Consider the following 16,733-nt stretch of genomic DNA (forward strand, 5'->3'; position numbering starts at 1 on the left):
TGAAAATGGGGGTGGCCAAATGTATTTTTTGCACCTGAAGCAGGAAATCCAAACGGCACCCTCCTCAAAGAAAGAATCCTGCAAAAAACAACAACTGCCATGCCTTAATGACATTGAATGTCTGCTGTCGGAGGAGACTGCCTCCCTCTACCTGAAGCAATTAAAACAGAAAAAGAAGGCGGGTCTAAATCCAAAATACTAATTGCATGCAAATTATGTTAATGAAACATAAAGCACCTGCTGCAAAAAAAATCTTCTTGTAGGGACAATTTAAAGAGAAGCAGCTGAAAGAGGTGGTACTTCATCCTCTCTCTCCCCTGTCTCCCTGCTTCTACCTCTCATCCCAAATCACTGTGTAGGGAAGGGATTCAGCTGCACACATTTAAGCAGAGCATGAAACCACAGGATGGGAAAGTGCTGTTGGCCTCAGGTCCTGCTTGAAGGTTTCCCATAGGTATTTGGTTGGCCACTGTGAAACAGGATGCTGGACTAGATGGGCTACTGGCCTGATCCAGCAGACTCTTCTCATATAAGCATGCAATTTGGCTAACACTGCAGTTCTATGTGTACTTTATTGGAGGGTTCGCTCCACCCACTGAAATCAGTAAAACTTGCTTTCACTTAAAGGTAGAATAGGAGCATTTAGCACTTGCTACATTTAAAGGGGCTATACTATATAGATGATAAAATATTTCCCGGTTCTGTTTATTAGATTCAGACCTTTTAGAAAACTGCTAACCAGAGCCTAAAAATAAGGTGCCTAAATGTTTTCACTAAGCTGTGATGTTCTATTATATGCCACTGTTAGTGACGTTACATTTCCATTCTTTATCAAAAGGTAGGGAAGGCAAATCTTCATTTTAAACATACACCTAGACCAGTTTGCTAATAAGTACAGAAGAAAAGTGTCATTCTTGCACTGTTATATGGAAAGTCCATTATCAAAAGAAGGAAAAGAGTTTGATCTTGAAATGAATTATCAAGAAGAAAAGCATAAAAATGCTTTATTAGGAATATTTGATGAATTTGTACACACCAAAACAATTCTATACTGTACATAAAAATGAAGTCAATACACTTTCTGAAAAGCAGTACTGTATTTATACAAAGTCTAACATGTCAATTAAATTTTAAGAAAAATGAGGAACAAAAGCACAATCTGTACCACCAAGTGCTGGGACCTAGAAGCAGCTTAAGTGCAGGGACTCATTTCAAGAGTTTGTTGATCACAGCAAAAGAAGAGTTAAAGCCAACAGATCAGAAGAAAGATAACTGACCATGGTTGCTGGCAAATATATCAGAACAAGGCTGCTTGGATCAACCCTTTTCCTAAAGCAATACAATCATAATCTGAAAAAAAAAATAGTATCATGATGTTTAAAGATTCAGCAAAATCACATCACTATGCTTATTTTGCTACAATGTCATGGAACTCCATACAGAAAAGATTTTAATTTTTTTAAAAATGCAGACTGAGTTGGTCCAGTACTGAGTAATTCAAAAGCAGGAAACATCTTTAGCCCACTGAAATGGAAAGAAGCATATTTCCTAGCCTGGTTGCATATTGAATACAAAAAGTACATTCTTCAAAGCACAAAACAAGGATTTCTTACAATCCACATTAACAGACTTTTTGGTTTAGCTTGTTTAGGTCATTATTTTAATTCATGCATAAACTGATTAATTATACTGTACCAAAGATCTTAACATAAGTTTAAATGCTGTACATTGAAACTCATGAAATAGGCATTCTTCTTTAAAAAGAAAACCGGGGGAGTTGAGCTTTTGGAATATGTCTTCATCATACGATTTTCTGTTAAATCGGCACCTATGACATGCTACATAACTATGAGAAGCAAATCTTAGGAATGGGTATAAATAATGGGAGTCTATAGTTAAAGAGCAGCATTCCCCTGGCAGGTAATATATGAACATTTAAGTATGTTTACAAAAAAGAACGAAAGATGAAATCACTAGAAAAAAATAAGTACCATGAATCTGTTACTGAAACATTAATAAGCATTGTTTAGTTGTCACCTCCTGAAGTAAACATTCCATCTGAAGCTGAATCCAGGAGCTCCTTAAACAATGAGAGTTCTATACATCTGAAGTTCTCATATAAACAATAGCTTCATCAATTAATTTGAAGTCAGGGCAGTAGTGTATGCAAAGGGGAAACATGCATGTTTTGAAAATAAAGTGACTTGGGGAATCCAAGGCACATGGGAACTCTATATGCACACCACTTAGGTTCAAAACCTTTATGGCTAAAAGAACCTACTGAAAGTGAACTACTTTTAGTTATACTGTAGATGCTAACCAATTCATTAAGGACTCAAACTGGAAAAAAGCAGAAAAGGGCAAAGGAAAGACATTCATGGCGAAGCATCCAACAAGTCTATTGTTTAGCATTGGGTTCTATTTAACCTAGACTGAAACTGAATCCATAAATTTCCTTGACAAAAATTTGCTAAGCAAGTGCCTATAAACACAAAGAGGTAACACCAAGCTTTGAACAAGCTTCTTGTTCTGCAAATGTGGCAGAATATTTTTTATCCATATTAGAGCTGAAGGGTAGAAGCAGTCTGAAGGGTAGACTACTTCACTGGGAAGCAGCATGAAGCCAGCTACTTGTAGCTATAAGGTGCTGTAAATTCAAGTGTCGCTTAAAAAGGCACGTCTCCTAAGGATAGCCTTGCTTCTTTTAATTGCATATTGAAACTCTATTTACAAATCCAAGATCTACATTTATAAACCATTTCAAAGAAATAATCTTCCATAAGCCAGTAATTTTGTTTACAGGAGCTCTCTGAGAAACTCTGGTTACTTCTTTTACAACTTATTTCTATCTACTGCTGATTTCTGCATGCCACTAAGAATGCACTCTACAAATACTTTGATTGATGCTGGTTTCTTCTTCCCAAAACTACTAACAGGATAGCATACAATCTACACTGAACATGAGTTCAGTTTATTTAGGAATATGGTCAGACATAATAAGATCTGACAGTTACTAAGTTGTAAGGCTCCTCTAAGGATTCAGGGAATTTATTGGGTTAATGGGGTGGGGGCGGAGGAGAAAGAAACACAAAGCAGCAATTACCAAATGATACAATACATGCAACTAAATCAATACAGCTAACACAATAGACAACTATGCTTCAATCAAAAATAGAAACACTTTGAAGTGTTTGCCATTCCAACTGCCTGAAAGATTCAAAACTATGTAAGTATAGCAGACCACACACATCTAAGGCATATAAGTACAAACATCTTGCCATCACACCATAGCGAAGGATACTATCATAGCTCACCAAAATAACTAAAAGGAACTAAGTCCAGAAGGATTTGGAGCATATCAGCAACACATGAAACTGTGACAAACACCAATGGTTTCCGGCCAAATTCATGTGTAAAAGCACTTACTTCATTTTTTTATCATGCCAAAAGCTGTAATGATTTCATTCAAACCAGAAAAATGCAAAGGAGTCATTTAGAAGCTGCCCAGTGTGTCAGGAAGCAAGTTATTTTAGACATCACAAAATTTGGCTAAAGTAGTTCTACAACCGTTAAGAGCCCAGGTTTTTGGGGGGAGGAGTGAAGGGAGGTGTCTCTTGACTATTGAAGAATTCAGCTTAATTCTTCAAAAGCTATATTTTATTGGTTTTTCAACAACATACATATAGAATTTTTTCCAACCAATGCTGTCAGCCCTGGTTTATAAACAGAAAACTGCTTTCAGAATGACCACTAGTCATAGTGTAACTGCACACAACCTACGCCTATATGAATCAGTACATTGCTTCAAAATGCAGCCTGCAGTTTATGCCTAAGTGCAAAAACTGTTACAACACACAGTCCTATATTAGGCCCTAACTATTAAACACTGTATGTAATCAAGCCAAACCTTAGGCAAGAGATTAGCGAGACCAAATCAAATGCACATACAAAAAAGGCCATGACCAATTTGCATTTAATCCTTTGGATTGCAACTGTGCAGTGGCAGAAAAATGTGACATCTAAGGTGGTTTATGGCTAACAGACATTAGCTCTTTGTCTTCTCTCCATCAGTTTCACTTTGACTCCTTAAATAAAACATGTTGGACAGATAGCATTCTTCACTGTGTAGAAGAATGCTATACAGGGTGGTTTGGCAGTTCTGCAACACTTCATCACAAATCATGGGGGAAAGATGGCTGTGACCAAAACTAACACAAATGGCATGATTGCTGTCATTGCCCGACTGCGACAACACAAGACAGCTGCAGCATAGCTCAGTCCAACATTTACGTGGCCTGTAAGTGATGAGCAAATAAACTTTTGGTCTTGTGTCGTCTATGGGAGATTGGTCGACGTAAAGTGCAAGAGAGAAAGCAACGTCCAGCACAAGACCTCTGTTATTTAATATTCCCATTCATCTGTTTTCATGTCTAAGTAGTAAAGAATATTCTGCGCAAGCTTCACTGCCTGCTTCCTGGCTGCTTTTGAGTGCTCATCCCCTTGTGGGTCTATAGCATCAAGTGCTAGAAGTTGTTTGGTGAGGAGCTCCTCTAGCCTCATATAGTTCTTATCAGTTCTGTTTCCATCAAAAGACAGCACCTCTTGCTGAATTTGGGACACGTTTCCAAGAATATTCCAAACAGCTTTATGTGATGCAGGTTCTGCTTCTGTTTGCTCTGCAAACATTTGTCGCTTGACAAGTGCTTCCTTTAAGTCAATATATGTTATGAGGGTTTGTACTTCTATCACTGCTCTCCTCCTGGCTTCTCGGATACAAGGATTTTTGCCTGGACTCACTTCATCCAACTGTGCAATTAACCCTTGCAGTTCTGCTTTTGACTTCAGGTATAAATCTGAAGCTCTCTCTACTTTTAAAAGAGAAGCATGAATCTCTTTCATCTTTTTGCGGATTTCCTCAATTTTTATAATGCATCTGTTTTGTGCCAAGTCATAAGCAGAAGTGGCATCAGCTTCTTCTTCAAGATCCAGGTATTTCTGCAATTTATTGATCTCCTCCACAACTTCTTTACGGTAGTTCCTTATTTCTGGACGGCCACATACATCTAAGGCATCCAGATCAGCAATCAGGCCAGTGAGCACGCAAGATAAATGTCTACAGGTCTCATTGTTATTTACTCCCATTAAAACAGCAATAAGGGTCCCTTTCGCTTTGTTCACATCAACCATGACAGAATTAATCTTAGAGACAGAAGGATGTGCATCACTGGACAATGGCAGTGAAGGCTGCTGCTTTGTACAACTGTCTATAATTTCTTGAACAGCACACACTTTGGTCAGAGTGCGATACCTGGCTTTCCGTAGAGAGAGTTTCCCTCCAGTTTTCACCTGAGTGAGCCTAAAGATGATATCTTGAATACCTTCTTCAAATTCCTCAGTTACACAATTGCCTCCTTTGTAAAAAGCTGTGATTTCTTGTTCCACCAATGATTGTGCTTCATTAAACAGGGATTCAATCTCCAACCTTTGGGGGTGGTTTGCATTCTGCTCCAGTTCCTTAAGCAGTCTTTCAGTTTCCTGGGCAGCCCTCTTCCTGGCTTGCTGAACATCACCTCTGCCTTCAGCATCCACAGAATCGATTTCAAAAAGTTGTTTAGTCAAAACTCTCTCTAGTTTCTTGTAAGCTCTGTCACTAGACAGACCACTGAAGGATATTACTTGTGACTCAAACTCTTTGACTTCTTTCTGTATTTCTTGTAGCCTCTTAATGGAAGGATGTTGGTTACCCATATCCATACTTTTTCTTCATCCAGTTCCAACAGAGCTAGAAATAATGCAAAGATACAATCATATATAACTGATGCTTGAAATACATGTCTGCTTGTTAGTCAATATTTTGAAAATACAACTTTTCTGCTCTAATTCTACAAAGACCTAACATTTCACTTTTTACCAACATCTAGTCTTGGAAATACCTGTCCACAAACAAAAGAGGACTTACCCTATGTATGTCCCATTGAGTTTCATGAAATGACAGTTTAAAAAGCATGACATCTCTGGATCTTTTCAAAAAAATATTTTAAAAGGGTATCTCCTAGAATTTTGTTTACTGTCACACACTAACGGCTTGATCCTGTGCATTTTAACTAAAGCAGTAAACAGTATGTTTCATGAGCCTCTCCTGCCCCCTCCATCATATGCACACCAAGAAGAGGGTTTTCTTTCCTTTGTCATTAGACATCACAGGCGAGGCAGAACAAAGTAGCTGATGCACTGAGGAAGAAAATTAAAGATGATAGTGCCATCTGCTTCCCAAACATTACTCTTCTGGTGCCAGAAAAAGGCAGCAGCTAAACAAGGAAAAGAAGATACCGCTCATCTTCACTTGCCCTGGTCAGACTAGTAATGAGATACATGATAATATAGCCAGTACAGTCAGTACTACACTTGCACTTTCCTCTCTCCAACGCCCCCAGCAATAAGGCAGCTGTGCACTCTCAACATTTCAAACCACAGCAAGCAGACCTTTGGCCAGGCAACATCTGAATACCTCCTTGGGATCTTCCCAATTCCCTCCCTGTCTATATGGCCTTGTCTCCAGTTCATCTGCCTCTTGCTGCCGCCGCCCTCCCACCCGGGAGCTCCCCCTCCCTGCCCCACCCACCACCCCATATACACACAAAGCCAGCGGCGCCCGCCCCGTTCTCACCCCAGCGAGAAGCCCCTTGGGGGAAGCGAGTCCCCGTGCACAGAGCTTGATCCCCCGCCCCCTATATCAACCCTACATTCCTGCAGGAAGGAAGCCGGGAATCAGCCCCGAGCTCGGGCCGCTTCCCCCCAGGCGGAGCTCGCGGGCAGCCTCCCTCGCCGCCCTCGGTCCCCAGTGACTTCACAATGCCGGACACTCTAATTCCGCCTGGGGCATCCGAGTCGCTTCTCCGGGAGCGGCTCAAAGCCGGAGGGTGGCGCCAGGAAAACGGGAAGCAGCTTCAGCAGCCAGAAGGAGATCTATGGAGGAAGGGGGGTGGGGAGAAAGGAAGGGAAATTCCCCTCGCCGCGTTTTGCCAGGCCTAGGCCGGCATCTCCCTCCCAGCAACTTTAAAATCCGTAAGATCCCTTTCCCGCCCCACAGGGGGATTCCCTCTCCCCTACAGGGTGTAGCCTCTCACCCAGCCCTACTATGCCTTGCCCCCGCTACAGAGACGCCACCCAGCTGCTCCCCACTTCCTCTCCCCGCCACGCAATCCTACAACCGGTGTCCAAATGCGCCCGCGCGTGCCATGATGCCCACGCCGCGGTTTCCAATCCGCGCAACGTGGCCCAGGCGGCTCTGCACCCCCAAAGCAACCACTACCACCACCGCTCCTCTGCCCATCCCCGCAAGTAGGTAGGGTCGGCCTCTTCCCACCCACCCCAAAGCGTTCGTCCCCTCGGAGCAAACCATTGCGCCTACCGACCAACCTCTCCTGCGTATAATCCGCTTTGGCAAGAGGGTGAAATTACCGGGTGAGCAAAAGAGGCGCGTCACGGCCGCTCTGCGTCCCGAGACCCTCCCCTACCCAGGTCGGGCCCTTCCCAAGTTGCCCCAATAGGACCAGGCCTGGAACTTTTCACTTTTTATTTGTTTTTAAACCAGGCAATATGAGATCTACAACCCTACGCAGCAGCGTCTGGAAGGAAGCCAATGTGCGAAAGCGAGAGGTAAGGATTACTATCCTCCTCACCAACTGGAGCAACTTGTTACTATGCACTTTGTTGTTTTTATATTGCAAACCGCCCTGTGGTATAGAAGTTTAATAAATAATGACAACTTCCAGTAGACACGGGTTGTTGTGAGCATGAAGGTGGGACGAGCCCTGCCTCTCTTTCTTATCAGGTGGAAGCCCTTCTCCTGCCACCCTGGCTACAATATCTCCCTCTCACTTACCACTCGCACGTAGCCGTTTTAAAGCCCGCACTTACTCGCCTCCCTATTCCAGCCCCCACTAGCATGGCTTCCCGTCTTCTGGTGAATTCTCTCTCCCTCAACACGCAAGCGGAGCAAGGACCTACCAGCCGCCGCGCTGCAGCACCGAGTGCCTCGCACCGGGTTCCCACGACCACTTGTCACGAGTCTCTCTGAACCCGCAACCAAGGGCGTGAGGTTGTTGGGGGAGGGGCCTCCATTTTTATTTTAAGCTTCGCCTTGTTCTGCCTTCCTCAGGGGATACTCATAATAAACAACAACAGGCCTTTTAGCCCCTCGCCCACCCGGCCCCTCACCTTTCTGGTCAGCGCATCGCCTCTCCTTCAGGGGCGCCGGGGAGGCGCAGCGAGGCGACTCCGGCCTCGCTCCCTCTGCGCCAGCCGTGCCACGCCGGCCATCCCACAGCTACCAGGCTCCTTTCAGCCCCGCCGTCTCCGGACTCCGCCGGCCAACCCACCGTCGCCTCACACTCTCCTCCTCCTCCTCCTCCTTTCCCTCAGCTTAACCTGAGGCGGGGACTAACCTGAGCCTCTCTTGACGCGTGCGCGCATGCGCCCTCGTCCTTTTTTTCCTCTCTCCGCCTTCCCCGCCCTACGGCTATTTGTTGAGGCTGGAGAGGGATCGCGACGTTCGGCGTTCGCGACGCCCTGCCGTAAAGCGTAAAAGCAGAAGTCGACCGTTGCCTGTTCTCGAGGGTTGGAGCGGACCTTGCGCGCGCCGGTTATCTGCCCGGCGACCGGGTGGAACGGGTCGTCGTGCGCATGCGTCGGTCGTGCGCCGAAAGATGGCGGCGGCTGTGAAGAGCCGAGTTTCCCTCAGCCGTCCGGCGGCGGCGGCTTCACGCGCATGTTGCGGCCGTTTTTCCTCCTCGTCCTCCGAGGGTTCCCCTCGCGGCGGAGGGCCTGAGGCTGGGGGTGTATCTCCGCCCCACGAAAGCCGGGTAATGGGGGTTGTGGGGGAGATTGGAGGCGAGGGAAATTATGGCGGGGGTTTCCCCTCAGAAACACCAGCATGGCTGTCAACTTTTCCCTTTTTTTCAGGGAAGTTCCCTTATTCCGAATAGGATTCCTCGCAAGAAAAGGGAAAAGTTGACAGCTATGCGACCAAAGTCGGTGGTGCGTCCTAAGCACATTTACTCGGGAGTAAGCTCTGTTCAGCACAGCGAGCCTTACTTCCGAGGAAACTTTTGAGTGAGGATATTGCTGCTTGTATTTGTTTCAAACTCAGGCCTCTGCTTTCCAACCTAATTCTTATTTTTCCCCCGTTTCATTTCTTCTATTATTATTATTTATTATATTTATTCATACCCACTGTTTCACCTGAAGGGGACTCAAACTGGCTATTTATATCCCACTATTTAAGGAGGTCCGAACCTACGTTTCTTTTCTTATTACAGCCTGTATTCTGCTTTTCCTACAGTGAATTCAAGGCAGCCTGCTTGGTTCTCTTCTCTCCCCCCCCCTATCCTCACAACAGCCCTGTGAGGTAGGTGAGGCTGCAGGGGAAGTAACTGGCTCAAGCTCACCTGGTGAGCTTTGTGGCCGGAGCAGGAATTTGAATCTGGATCTTGCCCCTCCCCATCCCGGTTTAAGACCAGCAAACCACTACACCATACTGGTTCATTTCCATCCCCATTTTGTCTTCATAACAACTGTCAGGCTGAGGGATGGGGGATGTGGGAAGTTGCTTTGAACCATTGGGTCATCACTTCAGAGTTTCAAGCAGGAGTCTTCCATGGCCTTACCTGCAGTTGCTAGACATTAAGCGTGGGACTTTTTGCATGCATTGTGAGTTGTTCAAGACACCTGGAGGGTTTAAGGTTAGGAAAAGCTGGTGTAGTGGGTGACCCAAGATTATGAAGATAAAATAGGGAATGATTTCACAGACCCCACAAGGGTCATCTAGTTCAACCCCCTGCCATGCAGGAATCTTTTTACCCCATGTGGGGTTCGAACACACAACCGGAGTCTCATGCTCTACATGTTTCCTTGAGCTACCTCTTCCAGTGTTTCTCAAACATAGGTGCCCAGCTGTTGCTGAACTACAACTCCGTTATAGTTCAACAACAGCTAGGAACTCAAGTTTGAGAAACACTACTAGATGCTCCTTAAACCATTTCTCCAGGCAATCCACTCTTCCACTTTATTATTAACATTCTGTCACTGTTTCCCTCAAAATCAGTTAGCGTGTGTGAGCATTCTGTGACATCACAGCAGCAGCTCAGCCAACGCCATCAATGGCTTCCAGATGATGGGTGATAACCACTTTTTGGTCTTATTTATATGACACAAAATAAGCACAAATAACTGTTAGCTGAGTCCAGTGCTGCTTGTGCACTTAGTGTTTCCTAATTTTAGTTTGTCACACTTCTAAATAGTCCTTCATTCAAATGAATCCCTGGGCAGTTCACAAACAAATCAGTAAAATACAGATAAAATGCATGCTAACAATAAAGCATAAGGACAAAAATTAGCATCAAATACAGATACAATTTATCAACAGACGTAATATTTCCCAAATTCCAAAACCTTGGCCTGTCTAATTGGCACCACAAAGTTTGGATGAATAAGTGCATTTCAATTTGGCATCAGAAGCCTATCAATTTACAGGTTGACTGCACCTGTAGGTGGGGAGGATTCTGTAGTCAGGACACCACTACAGAGATGACTACATTCCCATGGACAAGACAGCCAGAAGGGCTTATCTTAGGGCCTGGGTTAGCAAGACCCTGCCCCCAGCATCCTCAACACATTGATACCCTCCTCATTTCCCTCCTTTCCCTGTGTTGTACAGGGTAGGTCTGCAGAGGACTTCTACTTGAAATTGCTTGAACATAAGTAGAACTTAAATAAATGTATGTTGTGTTGTGTTCAAGCAAATGTATGTAAAAAACCCAACAGACACTCACACACACTCACATTCCACACAGCTGGGAGCGATGTGCTCTGGGTTGCTGTGGGCAGAGCATGTATGAGCAGCAGCACTTCCCCCTCCCCCCGTCTCTGCTTTTAAAAATAATTTATAAAAGCAGGTGCCTGAATGCTACTACAGTGATTCTTTTAACATATTTGCATATGATGGTATCTCAAAGTCTGATTGGGATGGGAACTATCAACACATAGGAGCTGGATTCCAAAATGAAAACGAACTGGCAGGCTATACTGATTTGAATACTGTAGTTGCATACTGTTACTTATCGTCTTTCCTTTTTTTTTAGAAATATGGCAGATTTAGGTTTTAGTAGGTAGACACAGTGGATATTATACAGTATTCTTGCATGATGATCCTAGCCAAGTTTACTTGGAAGTAAGGCATATTCATTTAAAATGGATTTACTACCAAGTGAAATACTGAAAACATAGGCTTAATTATGTTCTTCAGTTCTTCAGTTACGATGCATATGCCGTTTATTAGAATCCTGTATTGCGCAAATGCAGAAATCGGTGCTGGGTGCAAATCATCATTGTGAGTACCTCTGCTTTAATTTGTTAATTTTAAACACATTGTTAGTCCTTTTGGCTACAAAGATAGGCTAGGAAATACATGGTTATGGACCACATAAATCTTTGATATCATAGATTTTTCTCCCAATGTGAACTGGAACAAATGTAATTTGGAGACCTGTTAATGCTCACTTCTTAACTTTTAGTGTCTTGGGTACCTTAGGTTTTCAGATAAAATTGAAAAAGTTTGTGGTGCCTTTGTATGGAGGGGGGAAACGTACTATTAAAAAAAAAATCTCTCTCTTTTTTTAAGGCTTCAAGTTTTTGCCCTCCTTCACACTCTTGCCACGATTGGATTGGTCCTCCTGATCGATGTTCAAACCTCCGACCAGTAATATTTTATATATCCAAACACGAATCCCCATTGGAACGAAGGCTTAGAGAGCTTAGACAGGAAACTCAGGTTTGGAATCAACAGTTCTGGGCAGACCAGAATATATCATTTAGAAAGGTAAGCATGCAGAGGAAGTGTAAAACCACTTGGTGGTGCTGGGAGTCCTTAAAAGTTTGTAGGGATAATTGCTGAGTGGCATCCAACATATTTTTTTGCTGTTGCCTTATTGTATGAGGCCTGATCTTTGCACCCTGTAGTTATTAAGAATAAAATAGAATCAGAAGAATAATTTTCAATACATAAATGCCCCAAATAATATATTTTATGATGTCACTCTGGTAAGAATCACTGCCTGCAGGAATGAATTCAGCCTCTCCTATTACAGATGGAAAGGTCAGAGAACTGATTGTACTGCTGTATGACCCTTTCCCAAGCCTGCAGGTCAAACCAAATAGATAACTAGGCCAGTAACAAGTTACCCCAGTAATTTTCCTGCATTACAGATTGATTATTTGCAAAATAATCCATAAATTGTTTGCTGAAGATCATTTAGTCAGCCAGTTAATATATTTGATGGAGTGTGATCAGGGATCATTAAAAGTCCTACACTTGGTAGCAGTTATTGCTGAGGTGAAATAAGCAAACTAAGATGCCAAAAACCTTATATTCTAAAATTTCCTGATCCCGTTTCAGGAAAAAGAAGAATTTGTCTATTCCAAATTGAAAGCCAAAGGTCTACAACTGAGAGATGAAAAAGGTTAGATTGTTGTTTCTATATTTCACAGCATTTTCTTATGGGGAGGAGTCTGATTTACATTTTAGAAAATGTTCTAATCTAGCATAAATAATAATTATTTCTTAAGCAAACTTTGTCTTTCAGTATAAGGGTGTTATGTTACTCTTTGGCACTTAATTTACAAAACAGAACTCAGAGAAGAGTGTAATGAGAATCTTATAGTTTATGGCAGAAGCCTAGAGAGGTTACACCTGAACTCCAAGTTGTGCTATGAATCTTCAGTTTCTAAGAAGGAAATGTTTTTTACTGCCCTTAGTAGTGCACTCTCAAAAATCCCATTTAAAAAGTCACTATTATTCATCGATTACATATAGGAAAGGAAGCTAAGAGTTTGTGATTTATGGAAGATAAGTGAAGAAGTCCATAGCAAAACTTTAGACTACAGTCTGAGTGTTTGAAAAGCCAAGTTCAGTTTTTGCAAGGGATTTATGTTTAAATGTTTGTACTGGTATGATGATTAAAACATTCTGACTTGGGTATTGTGGTTTTTTTTTCTTTCAGGCCAGAAAATAACATTGTCTGCAGAAGAAATGGCTGAATTTTACAAAGCCTTTTTAAGTAAAAACTTTAAAAAACATTTCTATTATAACAGGTGAGAATATGATTCCTGGAACAATTGTGTCTCTATATTTGTGTAGGCAGTTCTATCTTCCTTGTTCATGTCTGCCTTTAAAACCACTTATTTTAGCAAAACCTTTTCTGAACCACACAGATCTTGTTTCTTTGCTGCCACCTGATTCCCCATTTTGCTATTCCATTAAGAGTCAGAATCTTTGCTTTACCATAATTAATTATTTATGCTTTTCCTACTGTTATGCTAGGCATCATACAGCAGTTTATAGTGCATAATCCTCTCTACAAATTCACAATTTAATAAAACAAATATGCATACAAAGAAAGGAATCTGGGAAGGAGGGGAATAACATTGAATGTTAAATCAGGTAACCAAGCAACTTTCTAAGGCATATTAACACAATATTAGTCTGCAGACTTATACTCACTTCCCTGGGAGCGAGTACCATTGAACTTAATGGTACTTACTACTGAGTAGATGTGCATAGATTCACTGCATTATAAATGTTTATTCCGTCATTAAAAAGATATTCATCTGTCCTGGTGTTTACTTAGGTCAATGGTTTTGATATACTGGGTCAAGTCTTTGATAAATATTTTTTGGTTTAGTTTTTACACATAAGTGTACAATAATCCTTTAAACAGAAATAACTGGGATGTCCCTTAAGCTAATTCTTTCCTCACTGCATTGGTATCACATTATTATAGCTTATGTAACTACAGATATAATTAGTCATCAAGTTTCTTTAAAAGCCTATCTGCAATATGTAGATACTTGCCTGGAGCCATGCATTATCACACATGGATTATGAAGTAGGGCATCTGAATAAGCACTTTAAAAACTTAAAGTAATTTTGCTTTAATTGGCAAGGAAAGAAAAAGCACCGATTAAGTCAACTCAAAATCTTACATCTTTTACTGTCAGTAATAATTTCAAGATGGCTAATTGTGTTTTATGTTGCTTTGTTTCCTTGGTTCTGAAATTTAGAGATTGGTATAAACGAAATTTTACCATCACATTTCTCATGGGACAAGTGGCATTTGAGAAAGCTTGCAAGAGATTTGGATTGAAAAAGAGTGAAGCTGAAAGCTAGTAGGTCACAGTGCTGTATAGATTTGATGAAAGGCCTAATTATTACTGGAATCAACCATGGCTGTTTCTTAAAATCAGATATTTGAAGCTACATGAATGCAAGTTGAACAGCACTTCCCATTCTACTTCAACGAAGCCAACTACCATTGTTTAGGCTACAGAACTGTAGTTAAAAGCTTCCTTGGTGAGAGATGAACTGCACCAAATAAAGGAATCTTCCTGATTTGAAAAATCTGTATGCTCCATTATTTCATTGCCATCTTGATCTACAAGCTGGCACTTACGTTCCAGAGCAACTATTTTGTAGTAAGAAAAGGGAAAGCATGTGAGCTACACGTCAGGTAAACTTGGGCGGGGTGATTATATTATACAGTCAAACCTCAGTTGTCGAACGTAATCCATTCTGGAAGCCTGTTCAGCTTCCGAAATGTTCAACAACTGAGGCACAGCTTCTGATTGGTTGCAAGAGCTTACTACACTCAAACGGAAGCCGCCTTGAGCATTCGGCTTCCAAAAAACGGAGCATTTACTTACGGGTTTTCGGTGTTCGGGAGCCAAAACGTTCCAAAACGGAGGTGTTTGGGATCCGAGGTTTGACTGTACATAGTATGACAAAAGTACATGATTAAAACAAGTGCAAAAATTCAATATTTAAATTCATTTAGCTCTAAAGTGTTTTTAAAAGTATATTTGTAGGCACTTTTTCAAATTACTTCTTTATAATAAAGCAACTGTAATAGTCTCCTTAACACTCCTGGGAATTAGATAAACCAACAGCTTTAGGATATATTGTCTGTTTACTGCTGCACCTCTCATTGATGGCTTTGGACTATCTTGTGCTGGTTGTTTTATTATTAATTATTTCATTGTATTCCGATTGCCAATTACCCTGCTGTCAAGAGAGAGAATTAATGTATATGCTCAGAAATGTAAGAGTGCTTCTAGACATCAGTTCACATTGGTAATTACTTTTAGATCGCATACTGCTCTGCTGAGCATAAATGACGTGTGTCTCTCTGTTTAGCTGTTGTCTGTTCTAGCTTAACGTGTGTTGAGCCAGAATTATACTGCATGCTTATTATCCTGTGTCTAGATAAAGCATAAATGTTCTTGTTTTAAGGAGCATTCAGCCTGCAGTAGTCACACTTCTCAGTACATGAAAAGGACTTCAGTCAGATTTGGCTATATACCAAATTTGTTTTTTCAGAGAAGCTCACATCATGCACTCCCTCCATTTTCAAATGACAATGAGTTTCCTCTACATATTAATTCCTCAGGATATAAATTTAAAGGAAGGCAGCTTTTTTTTTTTTTTTTTTTGGAGTAAGATCCACATACATGCTCCTTCAGCACGGTCAAGGCTCTTTCCCTTCCACATAGTTGACATACTAAATCATCTCAAAATAGTATTGTACTTTTGTGCAGGTGCTGGCTGCCAAAGCATCATGAAGCACACTTTCTACACACATGCTCTTACATGGGAATTTTTTTTTCTGCCTCACTGAGCTCAGAGTCGAAGTGCTTTTCTTCCTAGTTTATATAAGAACAGCTTCCATCAGATAAATTTGGAGGGGTGTAAGAATGGGAACATTGTAAGCACCACTACATAGGTTAGGCAGATAGTGCTCGTGAAGTAAGATGAAATAAATCAGTGATGGATCCTGATGATTCTTCTATTACATGAACAATTATCAAATGGATTTGTGTACAGTATAAGAAAATTGAAATAAGGAATATAATTTATTTTAATTAGCTTTCAGTTTTCAGATTGACCAATGACATAAACTCTAGAGAATTACCAAAGTGTTTGAGGAGACTTCAGAATTAATTTCTCCTGTACTTAATAAAAGGTTTCATTTAAACCGTTTTGTGTTTTCTTCATTTGCATATATTCTCATGAATGATGGTAACATTTGTCCTCAGTAAGAATTATTCATTCCTGGAACAATGGCTCTTGACTTTCTCTGTCCCAATATTTGGCTTCATTTCAGGATAGAAATTTGAACCAAGGGGTCATAATTCATGGGGTCCTGAATTATGGTAAGAAAAGAAAAAAAGACATTGGTGGATCCCCTTTGTAAACCATGAGCATTCAAGGCAAATGAAACTATAAAAGGTGGAGATGTAAAAGTGCTAAATCATATACAGAAAAAATATAATTGCATAACAAAAATTCACTTACAAAATATTTGTTCATATTTGGAAGATTGTGTTCTTCAGAGGAACGTTCCCAAGGCTACTTCTGTGGAACTGAGAGAGATACATACTCCTCCACAGTAAATACACACTAGCCAGTATTTAGCAACCATAAACATGCTATGGGATCACAGTTTGTGAACTCCCAGTGCCTTTCCTTTTTTGCTGAAATTTGCCTTATGTTGCTTAACCGTATTCTGGTGGTTCATTTTGACCACCTGATCATACTAAAACCGGCTTTAAAACCTTTCCCCTCTAGTTTTCTAGGCAATTGGATATGTTTTATAATGAATGTTTTTAGAATGTTGGATTAT

General features: G+C 41.4%; 2 protein-coding genes across 6 annotated transcripts; one reads left to right on the plus strand and one right to left on the minus strand.

Moving 5' to 3' along the window:
• Positions 1-987: 987 nt before the first annotated feature.
• BAG5 (BAG cochaperone 5) lies at positions 988-8,500 on the minus strand. Of its 3 annotated transcripts, none has more exons than XM_083617389.1 (2): positions 8,221-8,500; positions 988-5,782 (listed from the first exon to the last, which is right to left on the minus strand). In XM_083617389.1, exon 2 carries the CDS (start codon positions 5,752-5,754, stop codon positions 4,402-4,404), a length of 1,353 nt encoding a protein of 450 aa, XP_083473515.1. In that variant the 5' UTR covers positions 5,755-5,782; positions 8,221-8,500; the 3' UTR covers positions 988-4,401. The 3 variants fall into 3 exon arrangements, with proteins under 3 accessions (XP_083473515.1, XP_083473514.1, XP_083473516.1); XM_083617388.1 differs by lacking the exon at positions 8,221-8,500 and adding an exon at positions 6,668-6,808; XM_083617390.1 differs by lacking the exon at positions 8,221-8,500 and adding an exon at positions 6,509-6,529.
• Positions 6,924-16,085, plus strand: COA8 (cytochrome c oxidase assembly factor 8; the record flags this gene model as incomplete). 3 transcript variants are annotated; one of them, XM_083620978.1, is made up of 7 exons in its annotated part: positions 6,924-7,065; positions 7,346-7,464; positions 7,595-7,659; positions 11,681-11,878; positions 12,455-12,518; positions 13,059-13,149; positions 14,119-16,085. In XM_083620978.1, the coding sequence occupies 5 exons, from the start codon at positions 7,600-7,602 to the stop codon at positions 14,222-14,224; spliced, it is 519 nt and encodes a 172-aa protein (XP_083477104.1). In that variant the 3' UTR covers positions 14,225-16,085. The 3 variants fall into 3 exon arrangements, with proteins under 3 accessions (XP_083477104.1, XP_083477102.1, XP_083477103.1); XM_083620976.1 differs by lacking the exon at positions 7,346-7,464 and having other exon boundaries at positions 6,930-7,065; XM_083620977.1 differs by lacking the exons at positions 6,924-7,065; positions 7,346-7,464; positions 7,595-7,659 and adding an exon at positions 8,709-8,864.
• Between the last annotated feature and the right edge of the window lie 648 nt (positions 16,086-16,733).

Source organism: Podarcis filfolensis (assembly GCF_964270895.1).
Source record: "Podarcis filfolensis genome assembly, chromosome: 1".
Lineage (NCBI taxonomy): Eukaryota > Metazoa > Chordata > Lepidosauria > Squamata > Lacertidae > Podarcis > Podarcis filfolensis.

Excerpts from the sequence above, each read along its gene's own strand:
- BAG5 (XM_083617389.1), bottom strand. The coding sequence starts at position 5,754 with ATGGATATGGGTAACCAACATCCTTCCATTAAGAGGCTACAAGAAATA.